We start from the raw sequence: 18,130 nt of genomic DNA, 5'->3' as shown, positions 1-18,130 counted from the left end.
AGCTGCTTTATTCTGCGAAAATCCCTTAAAACACTGAGATTATATTTTTAATGGTACCAACACACTACCTTGAAATCTACAGTGTATGAGGCTTTTTAAGGATATTTTGAAAGAAGATTATGCACGGAATATTTTGCTTCACTGAAGACAAAAGGACACATACTGAAATAAGGGGGACTTGCAAGTTAAGTGTAATTCAGATATTACCCCATACGGTGACGTCCAAATTATACTGGGTGTTTTAATTTATTGAGTGGCTGATAAGTTTATTCTTGAAAGGAAGCGAAAGACTTGAGCAGTTCATCCCTAATGACAATGATTGCTACTTTCCATTATATGGCAGGACATTTGCCATTGTGCCATTGTGTAGCTTCCTCTTGGATGCACTGCCACTTAGAATCATAGACTCATAGAGCTGGAAGGGGCTTCAAGGGTCATCTAGTCCAGCCCCTTGCAATTCAGGAATCTCAGCTGAAGCATCCAATACAGATGGCCATCCAACCTCTGCTAATGGGAACCTAATGGGTAGAAGCTGCAAATGCCACTATCTGTGACTAGGTGTCCTTTGGGACTAAGCTGAGAGAGGATGTCCCGGTTGGTTGGTTGGTTGGTTGGTTGGTTGGTTGGTTGGTTGATTGACAGACTGCCCCATATATATATATATATATATATATATATATATATATATATATATCCCTTCACCCAAAGATCCTAGGGCAGTTCACAAGAGATAAATACAAAATGAGAATACAAATTACACAATGAAACAGAAACAGAAACAAGAACAAAACAATAACCCCGCTCTCACAAACACATTTTAAAAATCATAGAATGTAAATCAGCCAAATGCCTGGTTGAGGAGAAACTGTTTCTCCTGACCCCTTAAGATATGTAATGTGTTTTTCATTTGTGATGCTATGGCCAGGCCCCCAAATTGCTTGCTGAAGTAATATCTCTGGTGCCTATATTTGGGGATGCAGTTATTACAGGACATGGTGTTCACATTAAGACCATATACTGACAGATCCAAAGCATGGCATTACATTGCAACTCTGCCTGCAGCTGCTGTTTGTTTTGCTGTCACAGGCCTTTATTTTCATCCTGAAATGGATCATGAATGTTTGACCAGCAAGGCAATCAGTGGCATGCAGTGCTTGGTGTCCATCAATAAAAGTAGCTGTGTTTCTTATTGCCTTTCCTAGTGAAGGGTGGGAGCACACTTACATTATGGGGTTTATGGCAAAGAAGACTCTTATCCTGTGTCCTGTTCATGGTAGAAACTGCTGCAAGCTGTTTGGTCAGGGAAGGTTCTGAAGCTAGGTCACCATATTGTAAGGGTGGAAGAATAGACAATGTGTTGCCATGGATGTGAACTTGCACTGTTGTGCCAGTGCAGGGATTATGTCAATGTAGGCCAACACCATAGCTTTAAAGTAGATGGCTTCCTGCAAATAATCCTGGGAATTGTAGTTTGCCCCTAACAGAGCTACAATTTCCAGCATCCTTAATACATTATTGTTCCCCCAGGGAAAGCCATGCTTTAGATGTATGGTTGGAATGAGACTGTTGAGTTCCACTTGTGCAGCCGTTCATTCATCCTAAGGCTAATGATTGGGGGGGGGGTTTAGCATATTGGCAGCATGTCCCCCCCCCCCATTTACATTATCATTATAATGAATCTCTAGAAAGAGCTTTTGATGGTCTTAATTCCATATACCGTATTGGCCTAAATATAAGCCTCACATTTTCTCCAAATTCTGACCGTGAAAAGTTAAAGCGTGGCTTAAATCCTCAACCTTACAAAAATTGGCTTTTACGATATCACTGCTGAAACAGACATACGGTAAAACAGAACGGGTTTGAGTGCCTGCAGTATTTTAAGGGAGCAGCTTATGTTCGGGTATTGTCTTTTTTTCTTGTTCCCCCTTGAATTTTAAAGGTGCGGCTTATATTCGGGCCAATACAGTAATTCTGCTCAGGTTGAATTATGCATCGCAAAACTGTTTTTGGAATTATGGCATAATATCACCAATGACTCTGTGGTTTATGTCCCCTCTCCAGTCCTCAGAAACATGTAGGTCTTGGGGTGTAAGTTCTCTCTAGGCAGATGTTGTGTCTTTGTATGTTCCATATAAAGCATAGAAGACTGCTAGCATGAAGCAAAGCTACATAGGAATAGCATGGCATAATAAAGACAAACTGCTTTATGTTATTGGTGGAGATTGAATTACATATTGGCGTTCTTTCTCCCCCCACTACCCTCCAGTCCTTGCTATTGAATTATTCACCCCTCTCCTCTCTGTGCAGTCTGTCTTAATTTAATTACAGTCCTAAAAATCGGTGTCATCACGTCTCGCGATAATCCTGTACAGCCATTGGTAAGTCTCATCCTCCGTGCTAGCATGCTGATGTAGCAGATCTGAGAGGTCTTGGGGTGTAAGTTCTCTCTAGGCAGATGTTGTGTCTTTGTATGTTCCATATAAAGCATAGAAGACTGCTAGCATGAAGCAAAGCTACATAGGAATAGCATGGCATAATAAAGACAAACTGCTTTATCCTTTCCCCCCTTTCCTTTTAGGAGCCCCGTGTTGGTATTCCAGTGCATACATCGCCATGTCATTTGCCTGGACTGTTTTCATTTATACTGTGTCACTATGCTGAACAATCGCCAGTTTATCCATGACCCTGACCTTGGCTACTCCCTCCCATGTGTGGGTAAGTCATCCAATATTTTTCCCCTCTCATATTACTTGGCTTAAATAGTAGGCAGGAATTACTAGCTCAAATAACAAATATCTGTCACTCATTTTTTAAAAAAATAATAATCATGGAATAATGATTTGTCTTAGCATTTGCTTCTTTTGATGGACTGCCTGTTGGTTTCAGAAAAAACTCCTCTAGTCCTGTTCTGCCTTTGCAGTGCTATATCTTGGTTCTAAAGGGCATTTCTTTTATAAGCATATGCATACATATTTTTTCACATTAGTATTTCATCATCATCAAGTGTTAAATGATGATAGCTATAAACTGCAGGGGGGGGGGAATAGAAAAGAAAAGCTGAATGACCTCCACATGTCTTTTTTAGAGTCAAATAAGTTGTTAACTTCATTGGCCTATCTTCAACAGCTAATAGGAAAAGTATGTAACAGGAATTTCAAATAACCTTCCTGGCTGGTGAAGTTATCTCTGTTAATTACCACTGTGTTGAGTGCATGGCAGATCACCCGCAGCATTTGTTAGGTTGAGTATCCTTTCTGCTTGACTAGGGAGAGAAATGTGGATTAGAGGCATCAAAAATGGTTGATGATTATAGAAAAAGGTGACATATCAGAAAAAAGCAAAACAGCAAAATGTTGATTCTTACACGCTGAGCAACGAAAATTGCAAAACAGCTAATTTTCTTTCTTGCTCTCAGGTGTCAAATTTGCTGGCAGTACCATGCCATATCCATGTTTTTGTGACACATTGAGCATGGCAATCCAAATAATTTATTTAATGCTGGATGAGCCACTTCTGGCAATGGATTTCCATCCTGTTTCTTAGAAGTATTGGATCCAGAAGACGTGTAATGTTTTCTGTTTATTTTCATTATCTCCACTCATGTTAGTAATGGCCATGGTTGAATTTCGAGCAGGCTCATTCTAACATTTATCAGAAGAGTTCCCACCTTAGGCATCAGCTTCCAGGAAGACACATGTACAGTTCATCAAATTCCAATTATTTAGTGGTTATCCTGTTCTAACCACTCCAGCAGAGGAGAAGTCATTGGGATTTTCTTCCCTGTGCTAAGTTTCAAGCTGACACTACTATTAAAATGGTTTGGGACTCACTGGGAAATTACTTCATGACATTAAAGAGTCAATGCATTGCACTTTTAATTGAAATTTTTGTTGTCATCATTGTTGCTATTCATATTTTAGTTCTGGTCCTTTTGCTCTGTTTAGTTGGCTACTACTTTGGGACAAAATATTTCTTGATAAAGCTATCAGTATTCATTTATTGACATACTCCAGCAATCTATGGATTTTTTATTTTATTTTTTGCCTTACGTTTTTTATTCTCAGCTTGTTAAGTAGTAATTTAGTCTCAGCTATGTCTCAGCCCATGCATATCATCTGCTGTGGGTTTAACTAGATGTGACACTGAGTTCCAGGACACTTTCCATCATTTAAAAAGGAATAAAGAAAAACAGTCTTATAGGTCTGTGATTGAAAGTCTAGGAACTACTGGTGAAGCAACTGCTTACCCCACTTTTCCTCCTGCAGTTTGTTTGCTAGAAATACTGCCCTACCCCTGTTTTGTCCACCTTCAGAATAAAATATCTGGGGACCTCATATTTTTTTCTCTTCAGGCACAAAACTAGACAGCTGTGGGGATATTTTGTGTGGACAAGCAACAGAAGGGGAAAGAGTTAAGCCCACTCTGCCACTCTTCTGTTCCTGGCTGAATTTTTCAATTGCTGCTTTCCTTTAAAAAAAGGTGTAGTTGACACAATAGATTGATGCTTGCCAAAGTAGCTGAGACTAATTTATCTTTTTGCTTCCACATGGCTTCTTTTGTGGGAAATATAAACCAATATCTTTCTAAAGAGCATATGTCAAAATGCACCATTGTTCACATTATTCAGCAGCGGGGGGAAGCTGAAGACAGACCCAACAGAACTGATTGTTCCATAGTGAAGACTTTTCATTTCCATTACTTCTGAGTAGTTGAATATAGGATTGTAGTGTGTCAATAAAAAACCCTCTAAAATTAGTTGGTTATTCATACTTGTTGTTGTTTGTATACCACCCTATACCCGCAGGTCTCAGGGTATACTTGTGATCTTACTCCTTAGAAACACTGACACCATGGTTGTTGTTGAAATTTATATACCACCCTTCATTCAAGGGTCACAGGGCAGTTTACAGTACAAAAATACAACAGTTTTTTTGTATTCTGGACATTACTTTCTAGATCTGTTTGAATTAAAAATGGGGTTACTTCAGCTCCAGTCAAGCCACTGATAAGTCTTATTGGTGTCACTGAGGTTGGTCCCAGAAATGCTAAAAAATAATATTCCTCCGTTCTCTTCAGTGCATATGGGTGCAAATACTGGAGGCAAAGTATCAGCTTTGTGTAGTTTGCTTAAATGTTAAAATTAACACTGTTCATTCTGGTGTTGTTATTTTGGGGAAATTATATAACATCATTATCATAGCCAGCGGTTTCCATTAACATTTGACTCTCTGTTTTTGATGCTATCAAGGGAATGATCAGATCTTGCTGGAGATACACAGTCATGGGGAAAAGAAAGTGCACCCTCTTTGAATTATGTGGTTTTACATATAGCAATCATTTGTTCCTTAGCAAGTCTTAAAATTAGGTAAATACAACCTCAGATGAACAACGACATATGATATATTATACCATGTCATGATTTATTTAACAGAAATAAAGCCAAGATGGAGAAATCATGTCTGAAAAAACTAAGTACACTCTTACTGCTTCCATAGGAATTAATAGGCTAAGTAGCGGACAGGGGCTGCTAATCAAATGTCCTTGCTTAATTGATCATCAGCAAGTGTGCCCAGCTCTATAAAAGCCAAAGTTTCTGCAGTTTGCTGGTCTGGAGCATTCAGGTGTGTTTTAACACAATGCCAAGGAGGAAAGATCACACAGCGCTCTTAGGGAAGCAAGTGCTGCTGCCCATGAAACTAGGAAGGGTTCTAAGGCCACCTCCAACCAATTTTAAGTCCATCATTCTACAGTGAGAAAGATTATTCAGAAGTGGGAAACATTCAAGACAGTTACCAATCTTCTCAGGAGTGGATGTCCCAACAAATTCACCCCAAGGTTAGACAGTGCAATGCTTGGAGAGATTGGGGTGGGGGGGGGGAGTTACGTCTCAGGCTCTACAGGCCTTAGTTCGCATGTTAAATGTTAAAGTTCATGACAGTACAATGAGAAAAAAACTGAACAAGTACAGTTTGTTTTGAAGAGTTTCCAGGAGAAAGCCTCCTCTCTCTAAAAAGAACATGGCAGCACAGCTTTGGTTTGCAAAGTTGCATCTGAACAAACCACAAGACTTCTGGATCAATGTCCTTTGGACAGAATGAGACCCAAGTGGAGATGTTTGACAATAATGCACAATACCACATTCAGCAAAAACCAAACACAGCATATCAGCACAAGCACCTCATACCAACTGTCAGGCACAGTGGTGGAGGGGTGATGATTTGGGTGTGTTTTGCAGCCACGGGACCTGGGAACCAGTCATTGAGCTGACCATGAACTCCTCTCTATACCAAACTATTCTATAGTCAAATGTGTGGCCATCTGCCCAACAGCTGAAGCTTGGCCAAAATTGGGTCATGCAACAGGACAAGGATTCCAAGCACACCAACAGAATGACTGAAAAAGAACAGAATCAAGGTGTCGCAATGGCCCAGTCAAAATCCAGATCTCAGCCCAATTGAAATGCTGTGCAGAACCATAAGAGAGCTGTGCATAAACAAATGCCAGCAAACCTCAATGAACTGAAGCAACGTTATAAAGAAGAATGGGCCAAAATTCCTCCACAACAATGTCAAAGTGCAAGTAAATAAATAGGTACTGCTTTTATAATGAAATATTTTTAGATTGTGTAACTATTTTACTGTTTGATTATTTGATTGTTGTTAGCCGCCCTGAGCCCGGCTTCAGCTGGGGAGGGCGGGATATAAATAAAATTTATTATTATTATTATTATTATTATTATTATTATTATTATTATTATTATTATTATTGTGGCGGGAAGATAAATGGCATTTCCGAGTGCTGCTCTGCTTCAGCAGAAGTGGCTTAATCATGCTGGCCACATGACCCGGAAGCTGTACGCCGGCTCCCTTGGCTAGTAAAGCGAGATGAGCACCGCAACCCCAGAGTCGTCCATGACTGGACCTAACGGTCAGGGGTCCCTTTACTGCTGCTAAAAGTGGTTCTACAAGTTATTGAATCATAGGGTGTCCTTAGTTTTTCACACATGACTTTTCAATTTTGGCTTTATTTCTGTTAAATAAATCATGACACAGTGTAATATGCCATGTGTTATTGTTAATCTGAGGTTGTATTTACCTAATTTTAAGACCTGCTAAGGAACAGATGATTGTTATTATGTCTTCATATGTAAAACCACTGAATTCAAGGAGGGTGCACTTTCTTTTTCCCATGACCGTATATATATCTGGATAAATCTAGAGGTCAAAAACCCTTCAGGAAAATAACAGGATTTACTTCATTGGATCTCTGTAACTGAGAACAGAGATGTGTTTCATAGATGCATAGTAATTTGAGCATGAAATATGTAGTGAAAAATGTATTTTGTACAAATAGCATTTTTCAAATCAATTTTGTAACTTGTGTGCCTTAATGGCAGGGTCATTACACATAGCGTGCTTCCAGACATGGATGATTTAGTAGCACACAGTCATTTCGGTTCTGCTTTAAGATGGAAATGGAATAGCAACTCTTTTCCCAGACTTCTAAAATCTGTCACCAAGTGGACAGACCTTTTCCCCCTGCTCCAAATGTGAGGGGAGTGTAGGGAGGACCGGTTGGTGCAAGGAATACAGGTCGGAGTGAAACAATATAAACTGAAAGCTTTTGCAGATGACTTGGTTTTAACATTACAGGAGCCAGAATCTAGTACAAAAAGAGTTTTAGAATTGATTCATGAGTTTGGTTGGGTGGCGGGATTTAAGTTGAACAAGCAGAAAACCAAGGTTCTGGGGAAAAATCTGACACCTTTAGAAATAGATGGGTTTCAGAAAAAGACTCAATATGGAGGCCGGTTGGCCAAAATATTGGGAGATAATAGAAAAAAATTGGAGACAATTGGAGGCTGCAGAGCCTGGACAAATTAAAGAACAAGGTGCGAGATTGGTTACATTATGCTCAAATCCAAGAGGTCTTTAAAATGGACAAAAAAATAGGATTCCAGATGGAAAAATCAAAGTTAGAGACAGAACTACTTGAACCAAAGACTAAGGTTCTTTCAAGAATGTATAATTTGGCTGCCATTGGCTGAACACCCTCTGCCTGCTCCACTATTTGTGACATTAGGACAGCTGAAGCAATAATTGCCAGAGGCTTCAGTATCACCACAAATCCCTTACGGTGAATGTAATGTGATATATGTGTGTGTGCGCGCGTGCACTGTGCTCCATAACTGGCATACCTCAATGTGGAGATCAAAGTTACAATCTGATAGATTGCCTAGAAAAATACTACCTGGTGTAGGGTTGTTTTTTATAGATAGTCCAGCAAGTATTGTTTAGAATTTATGAGGACATAAGATGCTGCTTTATACTTATTATCCTTCTAGCCTACTATTGTCTACTCTGACTGGCAGAGGCTTTCCATGGTATCAAGCAGAGAGGGGTGCTTCCCATCACCTGCTCTCTGACTCTGTTGATGTGTGATACCAGGACTGAACCCACAATCTTCCATGTGTAAAGCATGTACTGAGTGATGAGCTCTACCCACTCCTTCGGAGGGTTAAAATTCATTAGACAATATCCAATCATGTCAATTCAGAATTCAATTCAGATGTCAGGGCTTCTACTTGCTGGAACACCAATATTTTACAATAGCTGGTCTGATTATTTAAAACAGAGCTATGATTTAAACCCATTCGGTGTGTAGATACTGAGACTTTGCACCTAGGAGCAAAACCCACTACAAAATAGTTTTCTCGTCTTATGGTAACTAAACTCTATCCCATTTCTCTTTATGGTGTCTTGAATTAATGAGTCTTCATGCATAGATATTTCCATGAGTACTGACCTCTAAATATCTTTGAAATAATTAATAAGGTGCTTAGAGGGATAGGCTTGCATATGCATGAAAGCACATTTATGGTTATTTAGCTAGTAGAAAGGGCACTGGAATTTCATCTGAAAAAAATGACACTTACAGAAAACCACACAGCGTATTTTAACATGAACCCTACCACTTTCCATTAAAAAGGGGTGGGGGAAGGATGATAACTATGTGGGGTTATAGCCCACAAGGGAGTATAAACATGTCATGGAGCAGGAATGCCAAGAGAAGAATGGTGAGGCTAAGAATTGCAAGCTTTTACATTGCTGCAAGCATTTTGCAAAAATGGCTCTACGTCCATTTACGCCTGAAGAGTTCATCATATTTTGTGACGTATTCTAAAGAGATCGGAGAAAAAGAAGCTATTCCCATCAGAACTGTAAAATGCTTTTTGTATCTTGAGGTGATCTCTATATTATCACAGATAAATAAAGTTGCTGTTGGGACTATTATTAAAAATTGTGAGGGGGGCGGCACACACACTTCTTTAAGAGCAATATAAGAAGACTCCTGGGAATTGGTTCCTATGTGAGTATCCTATAACAACAAGTTATAATTGGTGGTGGGTTCTCAAGCCCCTGGTCTCTGCTAACAGGAGCTGTCTTTGGATTCAGTCCAATAATTGCCATCCTCAATTTTTCACCATCTTACATAAGGACCTCATATATTGGGCAGTTTCACTGCCAGAAGAATTGAGAGGTAAAGTAGCCTGAGCTGATAGGATATAGCAAAGCCAATGAGGGAAAGTGGAAATTAAAATGCATGGTGCCACATACAGTTCCTAATGCATGATGGCTGTGGGATCAGAGGCATGGATACTGCATTCCCATTGCAGAAAAAGGTTAGTCATCAATAGGTTTGCAGCTAAGTCAATACATTGCTGAACCCATTGCTGAGTAACCTTAACTCTTCAACCTTCGTATTTAAATCATTGGGACACACTCCTCACCTATATAACTGTTCAGGATTAAACGGATGCAAAAGGGTTTTTAGCTTTCTTCCTGATATATTTCCCATTCTTTCCAGTGTTCAAGGGGTGAGGGTTGATGCTTACCCAGCCAGAATGATGCCAGTCACACACAAGAGGGAAGTAGGAGCATGTTTGGGAGAAACAAGAGCTTTGCAGAAATACCCAAAAGTGGGCAAAATCCTCACAAAACAGCTGAAACAGAACTATGCATGTGTCAAAATCTGTGTGTGACTATCTCCTTTCATCCAAACAAAATTAAATCTGCAATAATGTTCCCCTGGTTTCTCAGTGCATCCCTCCTTAGGTTGGGTATTTGTGAATATGGTCAATTTCAGTGCTTCTCTGTCTCTTACTTTTGCTATCTTAAATTTAAGTCATCCCATTTCCACAGCAGTTTGAATGTGTGTGTGTGTTAAAATTCAACATTTTAGTGTGAATTTCTCCCAATGTACACATGTTTGTATGCAATTGTGCCTAGTATACACATTTTTTGCAAAGGAATTTCCCCTAATATAATGCATTTGTGTGTGTTATTTTCACTGACATATGAGTAAGTTTCCAAGCATATGCATTTATGTAAACATTACTTGGCTGGAGAATTCATAGAATCATAGATCATAGAATCATAGAGTTGGAAGAGACCACAAGGGCCATCGAGTCCAACCCCCTGCCAAGCAGGAAACACCATCAGAGCACTCCTGACATATGGTTGTCAAGCCTCTGCTTAAAGACCTCCAAAGAAGGAGACTCCACCACACTCCTTGGCAGCAAATTCCACTGTCAAACAGCTCTTACTGTCAGGGTTTGTATTGCAAAATTCAGAAAAGTGCATATTTTGAAGGAAGGCTGTTTCAGTTTGTGTATTGTTTCAAAAAGAGTGAATTAGGTAAGCTGGTATACAATGTGAACTGAATTGAATTTTTCCCCATCCTTACCTCAGACCTGAGCAGTCTCCTGGCTGAGAAGGATGAGGTTTGAAGGCAGAGATTGGCCCCAATGCCTGCTTTCAAAGTATCCCTTTGAGCATTTTATATCTGCACCTTCAAAACCTCTCAGCGTGACCCTTCTCAGACAAGGAGGCTGCCCAGAGCTGAGTTCAGAAAGTACAACCTCCTTGTTTATGTATTATTTCAACTGTACAGTCCACCCTTCCTCTCCAAAGAGAGCCCAGGTAGCTCACAATAATAAAAAATGCATTAAAATTAAAATAACACTATAAACAAATTGCAAAAAACAGTTTGGGTTCAGAAGGTATCCTAACATGTGTTTTCTATGTGGTTTTCGCTCTCCCTTTTAATCAAACTGAAGATAGCCCACCAGCCATGTATGGTGGCCCAAAGGGGACTCAATAAGCTCCATTTTTGTTTCATGTCTGAAATTCATAAAGTTACGGGGGGGGGCTGTCAAATATCTGGCATAGCAAATGCATGGATAATAGGCTGTGTTTCATTAGATAAGGCACAGGCTATGGTATATGCAGGCCTGGTTTATATGCTCATTTTAAAAAGATATTTTTAATCACGAAATCCCTCGTAATTCTTCTGTGGTTCATGTTCTCTTGAATATGCTTCAATATGATGAAAAAGAAAATGTTCAATAGTATAAACCCAGAGTTTATCTGTTTTTCAGCACATGGACAAGAACACTAGACTAGACTGGAAATAATTTAAATGGTCATACTGTCCATTTTGCATTAGTGGTTTTTTTTTTAAAAGAAAGAAAGAAGTTTTTAATGACATATAAATATTTTTTGCATCATTTTATTTAAGACAGCTTAAATAATGGGCATTGTGGGAAACATAAAAGCAGAAGGAAAATATGCTTCGAGAAGAAGCAGCTATTAATGAGCAAATTCGCCCAACGTAGTAACTACATTTTCTTGAATTTATTTTGTTCACTTACTTGCAATGATATACTAAATTGGTTCACACGGATAAAAAGCAAAGAAAGGCATGGTTTTGAGGGCAATGAATCAAACTAGTATTAGTTGCCTATAGAATACTGTTTACAGCTCATCTAAAATGGCAGTTGCTGGCAAATTAAAACAAGTGAATAGAAGAGAAATTTCTACCCCCCACTACATTTGTGTTTTCTCAACCCCCCTGCCCCAAAACAGTAAGAGTGGTGGGCAAAAAATGGCATGGACATTTCAGTGGTGACACGTCTTAATGGAACTTCCCCCTATAGGGTGGGTCTTTGGCCCCCCTCTTTATATCATTTTAAATGAGCCTTAAAAACTTTCGTCTTTCAGTCTGCTTTCAGTTGCTGGCACCCATCTGTTTTTTAAAAAAAATATTATTGTTCTGTGTTTTATCCTTACTGGTCTCAATCAGGATGTTTTTATGCTGCTATTTTATTTAATGTTTTAAATATGTTTAATAATTCACATGGTTTTATGACTGTTTATGTTGTATTTATATTGGTTTGGTTATGTTTTATGTAAACCACTTTGTAGAAGCTTAGAAGCTTTAACCAGGAGAGTGGGATGTTAATACTTAAATAAATGATATACACAACCATAAAAAGTCATCCATTCAGACTCAGGTTTTAATTTGCCTTCTTTAATTTGCTGGCTTTTAATGAATGTGTCTTTATGTACAGTTAAATTACCATCTCCATTTTCTAAGTTAAGGTGAGCTCCTGGAAATTTATTTATTTAAATGAAGGCATCTAATCTTCCCTCTATTAGAATTCCTAATGGTTCATATGTGAGAGGGTTCCATAAGCAGGAATAGTGTTCAGCTGGGAAAACCATCACCAGGTGCTTTTAGTTATAACTTGTCTCCAGTAGACAAACTCCAGAGACCATTTGGGCTATGTGCATAGGCTTGTAAGCCTTCAATTAATATTCCTAGACTTACTTTTTGAGCTTTGGTCTCTTGCATGGCATCGTTGCCACATCTCAGAACTGATGAAGAATGTTCTCCTTTGACTATGAGTTGACTTTAATTAAATTTCTGTGCCTGGAAAGTGAAAATCTAATTTTCTTTTTGACATTTTCTATATTACTACTTAGACAAAATTATGAAAATAATTAATCCCTGTGAAGCAGACAGCAGCATTATAAGAGGTACAAAAATATTGCATATAAATAATACCACTAATCACCAATCTGTTATAATTTATTGATGTAAGTGCTTATTACAAATCTTAAATCAAATTTCTTCTTGATGTAGAGAATCTGCCAAACTACAAAAAGTAGCTGGATATCAGTAAATGATTTTACAGCTACTTTGAATCATTTTTACGCCTGTAAAAAATCAGTTTATGTGACTGTTTCCCATCTTCTTCCAAAATATAAGCAAATATGATTGATGAGTTGTCCCACATAACATTGAGGAAACATTTGAATGCTCACTTTCAGCTTTCTGTTTCAAATGTTGTCCAGGCTAGAAGAGGATGGGAATGTTAGCAGCATATATTTATGAAGCTAACTTATACTGAGGTAAATCATCAATACTTCTAGTAAAGTATCTTAAAGTATCTGCACCTAATTTGTTGCTTTAGCCCTAAATCAAAATTATTGCACATAGATATAATGTGACATAAAATACCTTTGGGGATCACCTTTTTGCACACAAACCAGCCTGCACATTAAGTCCATCTTAGAGGCCATTTTCATAGACCCTGAGGATCATCTAGTTCAACCCCTGCAATGCTGAAATCTCAGTTAGATCCTACATGGCAAATGGCCATCTATGTTCTGCTTAAAAACCTCCAAGGAAGGAGAGTCTACCACCTCCCATGGGAGTCTGTTCCACTGTCAAAGAGTTCTTACTGTCAGAAAGAGCTTTCTTATGTTTAGTTGGAATCTCTTTTCTTGGAACTTGAATCTATTGATTCTCCAGAGCAAGAGAAAACAAGCCTGCTCCATTTCCCATGTGACAGCCATTTAGATATTTGCAGTCCTCTTATTCAGGCTGTTGTTATTTAGTCATTTAGTCATGTCCAACTCTTCGTGACCCCATGGACGAGGGCACACCAGGCACTCCTGTCTTCCACTGCCTCCTGCAGTTTGGTCAAACTCATGTTAGTAGCTTTGAGAACCACAACAGGTTCTCTGTTGAAGGTACTAGCCAGGGAAAGGGTCCTTTGGGTTGTGGCCTGCTCCCTTCAGAACACTGTTTTCAGGAAAGCAATCCTGCTGCCAAATCTCATGTCTTTTTTTAGTGCTGGATCAAATAGTGCAGTAGTGGTGTGTTTGCACCTGTATTTGATTGGAATTAGAATTAGATAAAAAATGTGAAAGGCTTCCACCCACATAGGAGGTAAATGGGACCCATAGCACTTTCCTTGTTTGCTGCATCCTGGTTGAATTAGTTTTATTTCACTGTTATGATTTTATGCTCTTGCTGTTTTGCTGTTTTTTAATTGTTTATATGTGGTTTAATTGTTTGTTTCTGATTTGTTAGCTGCTCTGGGAGCAGAAATACAGAGGAATGAGACATATTTCCCCCATACCCAGTAAGCAAATAAACTATGCATATTGGTTGTATTGATAGTGCTCCATGCACTGGTCTTAGTCCCAAGCTGCTTCTGTTTGGGTATGTTGAAGGGAAAAGCAGTACTGGCTTCAGATCAGGACATATGTGGCTTTGTCCCTGGAAGAGCACTGCAGTCCCTAGTGGAGAAATGTTCACATTGCATATACATGCACGGCAAATGTTTTGAAATAAAAAGCACGTTGAAAGGCAAATCTCATTGATTTTAACTTCCTAAAGAGATGCATATTCAAGTGTACAAATGAGAAGCGATAGCTTTCCACTTACTTCATACTGATATATGAGCGTCAGAGCCATTAGCCCACTATTTAAGTACCTTAGAAAGTCTCTTTCTTAATTTCCAGTTCAGCAAGTACTCAGGTTCATGAGTGGCTCTGTTGAATATGCCTAAGTGTGTTTCAGAAGCAGAGCAGACAATGAGAGACTGGAAAAAATGGATCATTGTTGTTCCATGGGCACCAAAATGCCTCCTTAGCAAGTGTAAGGGAAAAAAGGAGAAAAAAGAAGAGCAATGAAATGAATTTATTTGAAACTAGGGTGTGTGTGTGCGCATGTGCACATGTTTTCAACAGCGTGAGGAAAGACATCAGAATTTGGAACAGAATTGTTGACAGGCATTTGATGGAACATAATATAATATAATAGGAGGGTCCAAATTACATGCACCTCCAGCAACAAGGGAGATGCTTCTGATGGGACAATTCCACATCACTAGGAAGTATCCAAATGAATAAGCTACATTCGCCATTCTAATTTAGAACATGAACATACTTCAATCAACAGAACCCGCACTGTTAACAGTGCCACATAATACCCATTCCACAATTGTAATAGTTTGAGCTTTTAGTGTGGCAGCACCTACACATTGGAACCCCCTGCCTATTGATATCAGGCAAGCTCCTTCAGTGTACTCTTTCTGGTGCCTGCTAAAAACATTCTTATTCAGACAAGCCTACCCAGATGTTTATAAAGTTGGTGCGAGTTTTAAGTCTATTGTCATTTAAACTTTTGAGAAGAATTAAATTATTACTGTTAATTTTTCTTAGTGATAATTTTCTTGTTTTATTTTGAGGTTGTCTTTTCTTTTTTAAAAAAAACAATCAAGCAGTGTACAAAATTTTATGAAATAAATAAAATAGGACAGAATGACATATTGTTTTATTTGAATCCAGTGGTAACTCAGCAACTTTCTTAGATTCATTTGGAGTGCCTGATGTTAGCACCTTGAAATTGGCTCTGTGTGACATTCTTGAGATGCTACTTTCTCTTCTTTCTTTAGATATATTCTGGCTCTGGATGTTGTTTGATACACAGATAAGTGGATACATTAATGCCTTGCATTTCCGCTATTTATGCAGCCACTGTATTTTCCAAAGCAGAATCCTCACAGGGAAGGTGTGCATGCAGCTTACACATCTCCCCTAAATGAGTTCCCCATTATACAATGCATTGACAGTGCAATTTAACATTAAGACTCGACCCTGGATTAGACCAAAGTGCATCTAATCTCCAGCATTCACATTCAGCAGTGGCCACCCAGGTAAATTCCCCTTTGAAAGCTCAAAACCAAGAAAGCATGAAACACTTGCACTCCCTCTTGGTGTGTCCAAGGCTGCTCTTTACATAGGAGAGTTATCAATTAAGCTTAACTCAAATGTGGGCAAATGTAACACAAACAAACAGCTGGCATTTAACATTTTGGTTTCTGCACACATAATGTTGACTAACAGAGTGTCAGAGACAAAAGGGAGCTCAGCTTTTCAGGTAAATAGAGTAACAGGAGTGGTGCTGTCATTAGGCTAACTTGGCAGCCACCTAATGCACAGACCTCAGAAAACTCAAACTAATAAACACTTATACACACTCAGCAATATTGCAAAAGAGACTAGTTGACTTGGCAGCTACCGTATATATATATTGAGGTCCAAGCATCAGCACTTGACCTCAAGGAACTGGTGATAAAATTTGCAAAGCAAAAGGCACCCAGACTGAAATTTTGATTCAGGTAGGTAGCCGTGTTGGACTGACACAGTCAAAATAAATAAAAAATTGTCCAGTAGCACCTTAGAGACCAACTAAGTTTGTTCTGGCTATAAGCTTTCGTGTGTATCTAAAGAAGTGTGCATGCACACAAAAACTTATACCCAGAACAAACTTACCGGTAGTTGAAATTTTGATGTGCCTGATACTGAAACTTTTATTAGACTTGCACTTTTAACATTTCAATTCACAAGATTATTCAAAATGATCCCCATGCTAAAACATTTATTTTGTATTTGAGAAACATTGCCTTACTTATTACTGCAATTTAAAGTAAATTTAGCAGTTTCAAGTTTGGGGCTTTTCATTTTTTCCCTACAAGACATGTGTTTTTGAAAATTGAAGTTAGCAATTTTTGGGGGGAATAGATGCAAATACTTAGCCTTGCCTAAGGTGCAAAATAGCCAGGCACAGTTGGATTTTGTTAGTCATGTTCCATTGTCCCAAGTAACATCATGCTGGAGCAAGGATTGATATTATGGGAGTTTATTTAGTAGTAAGTGCTAGCAGAGAGACAGTTTTTGCTAGGTATATTGAAATGAGACTCTAAGGTAAATAATAAGCATTTTAGTAGGGCAGGGGAGGGAATCCCACTTAATCATATATTTTAACTGCTTGAAGCCATTCCAGCCTCTTGAGGAAATAGTGGCTCTTGTAACAGCATCTAATTATTTCTTTTCTAAAGAAGACCAACTGCATGAATAGCAATTATTTTAAAGCTTTCCATAAAGGTATTTCTCACCTCAAAAAAAAAATCTTTCTAAATTTTAGGAAGAAAGATATTTCCAGGTCTATACAGCACAACAGAACAGGAAGGATAATGTTGAGTCTCTGAATTTGCAGTTGTCACTCATGGAAAATACTGTGTCTCAGTTTCAAAACGGTGATTATGTGGTGGGGTAATTTTTGGAATACTTCCTAGCAGTTTGTAAAGGCAGAAGTATTGGGGAAAGCATCCATGATGAGTGTCAGTAGTTCAATTTTTAGAAGTGCTGTTGAAGGACACAAACAGATACTAGTTATTACAAATAAATCCCTTTCCTAATGTTCCTTTAGCACTCCCTATAGTAGTCAGCATGCCACATCTTCCTCCTCTACAAATGGTCGTTTTCCTTTGGCAAGGATCATTTGCATAACCCCTCAAAGTGTATGAAATCCTTGGCTATAAACAGATACATTATCTCCCTCAAAAATTACTCAATGCAGTCATAAGAAATCTTGATGGATTCTGTGATATGGTGTCTCACAAAGCACAGCTGTTCTTTGTGAAAAGATCAAATTAAGAGATTTTGAAGCAATTTGATTTGTGATGATATGTGCCCCTGTTGTAGAGATGCGGATGCCCGATTCCTTAAAGAATATATCATTTCTAAGGTATGGTCTTACCAAAAGAAGGTATTTTTGGAAATGAATGCCGGGGTGTGCATTAGATACTGATTCAGCAGCCAGGTGAAAAGCTCTCTATAGTTTTTAAAGCATGATTTAAAGTGTTGCAGATCTGCTGTTGTTAAAACACTACTTGCTTTGGGCCCCAGTTAAAAGTTTATATTGAGTAGAACATTTAAATTGGGATTAGTAGAGCATCTCTTAGGTCATGTCAGGTTTAAAGCCCCACAGTGCAGCATTAGCTCCTCAAATGGGTGAGTGGGTTTTGGAGCACCAACAAGAGTAAGAGAGAGCATGGTTGTTGGAAAGCCATTCAAAGTCAGGCACTACAAAAAGCAGTTCAATCCAAGTGGCCAGCTGTTAGGGCAAAAGATACTGGCAGAATGTCTCA

At 38.7% G+C, this 18,130-nt stretch overlaps 1 protein-coding gene across 3 annotated transcripts in view; it reads left to right on the top strand.

The window, feature by feature from the left end:
* The window catches only part of PRKN (parkin RBR E3 ubiquitin protein ligase), a 640,350-nt gene that overhangs the window by 407,479 nt on the left and 214,741 nt on the right, over positions 1–18,130 (top strand). For all 3 annotated transcript variants that reach the window (XM_081187931.1, XM_081187932.1, XM_081187930.1), the window contains one exon: positions 2,579–2,715. In XM_081187931.1, coding sequence (XP_081044057.1) covers positions 2,579–2,715 — 137 coding nt within the window. The remainder of the gene's footprint in view (positions 1–2,578; positions 2,716–18,130) is intronic.

Source organism: Podarcis bocagei, assembly GCF_964188305.1.
Source record: "Podarcis bocagei genome assembly, chromosome: 3".
Taxonomy (NCBI): Eukaryota; Metazoa; Chordata; class Lepidosauria; order Squamata; family Lacertidae; genus Podarcis; species Podarcis bocagei.
The sequence above is the reverse complement of the archived record's forward strand: the minus strand, read 5'-3'. Positions and strand labels throughout refer to the sequence as shown.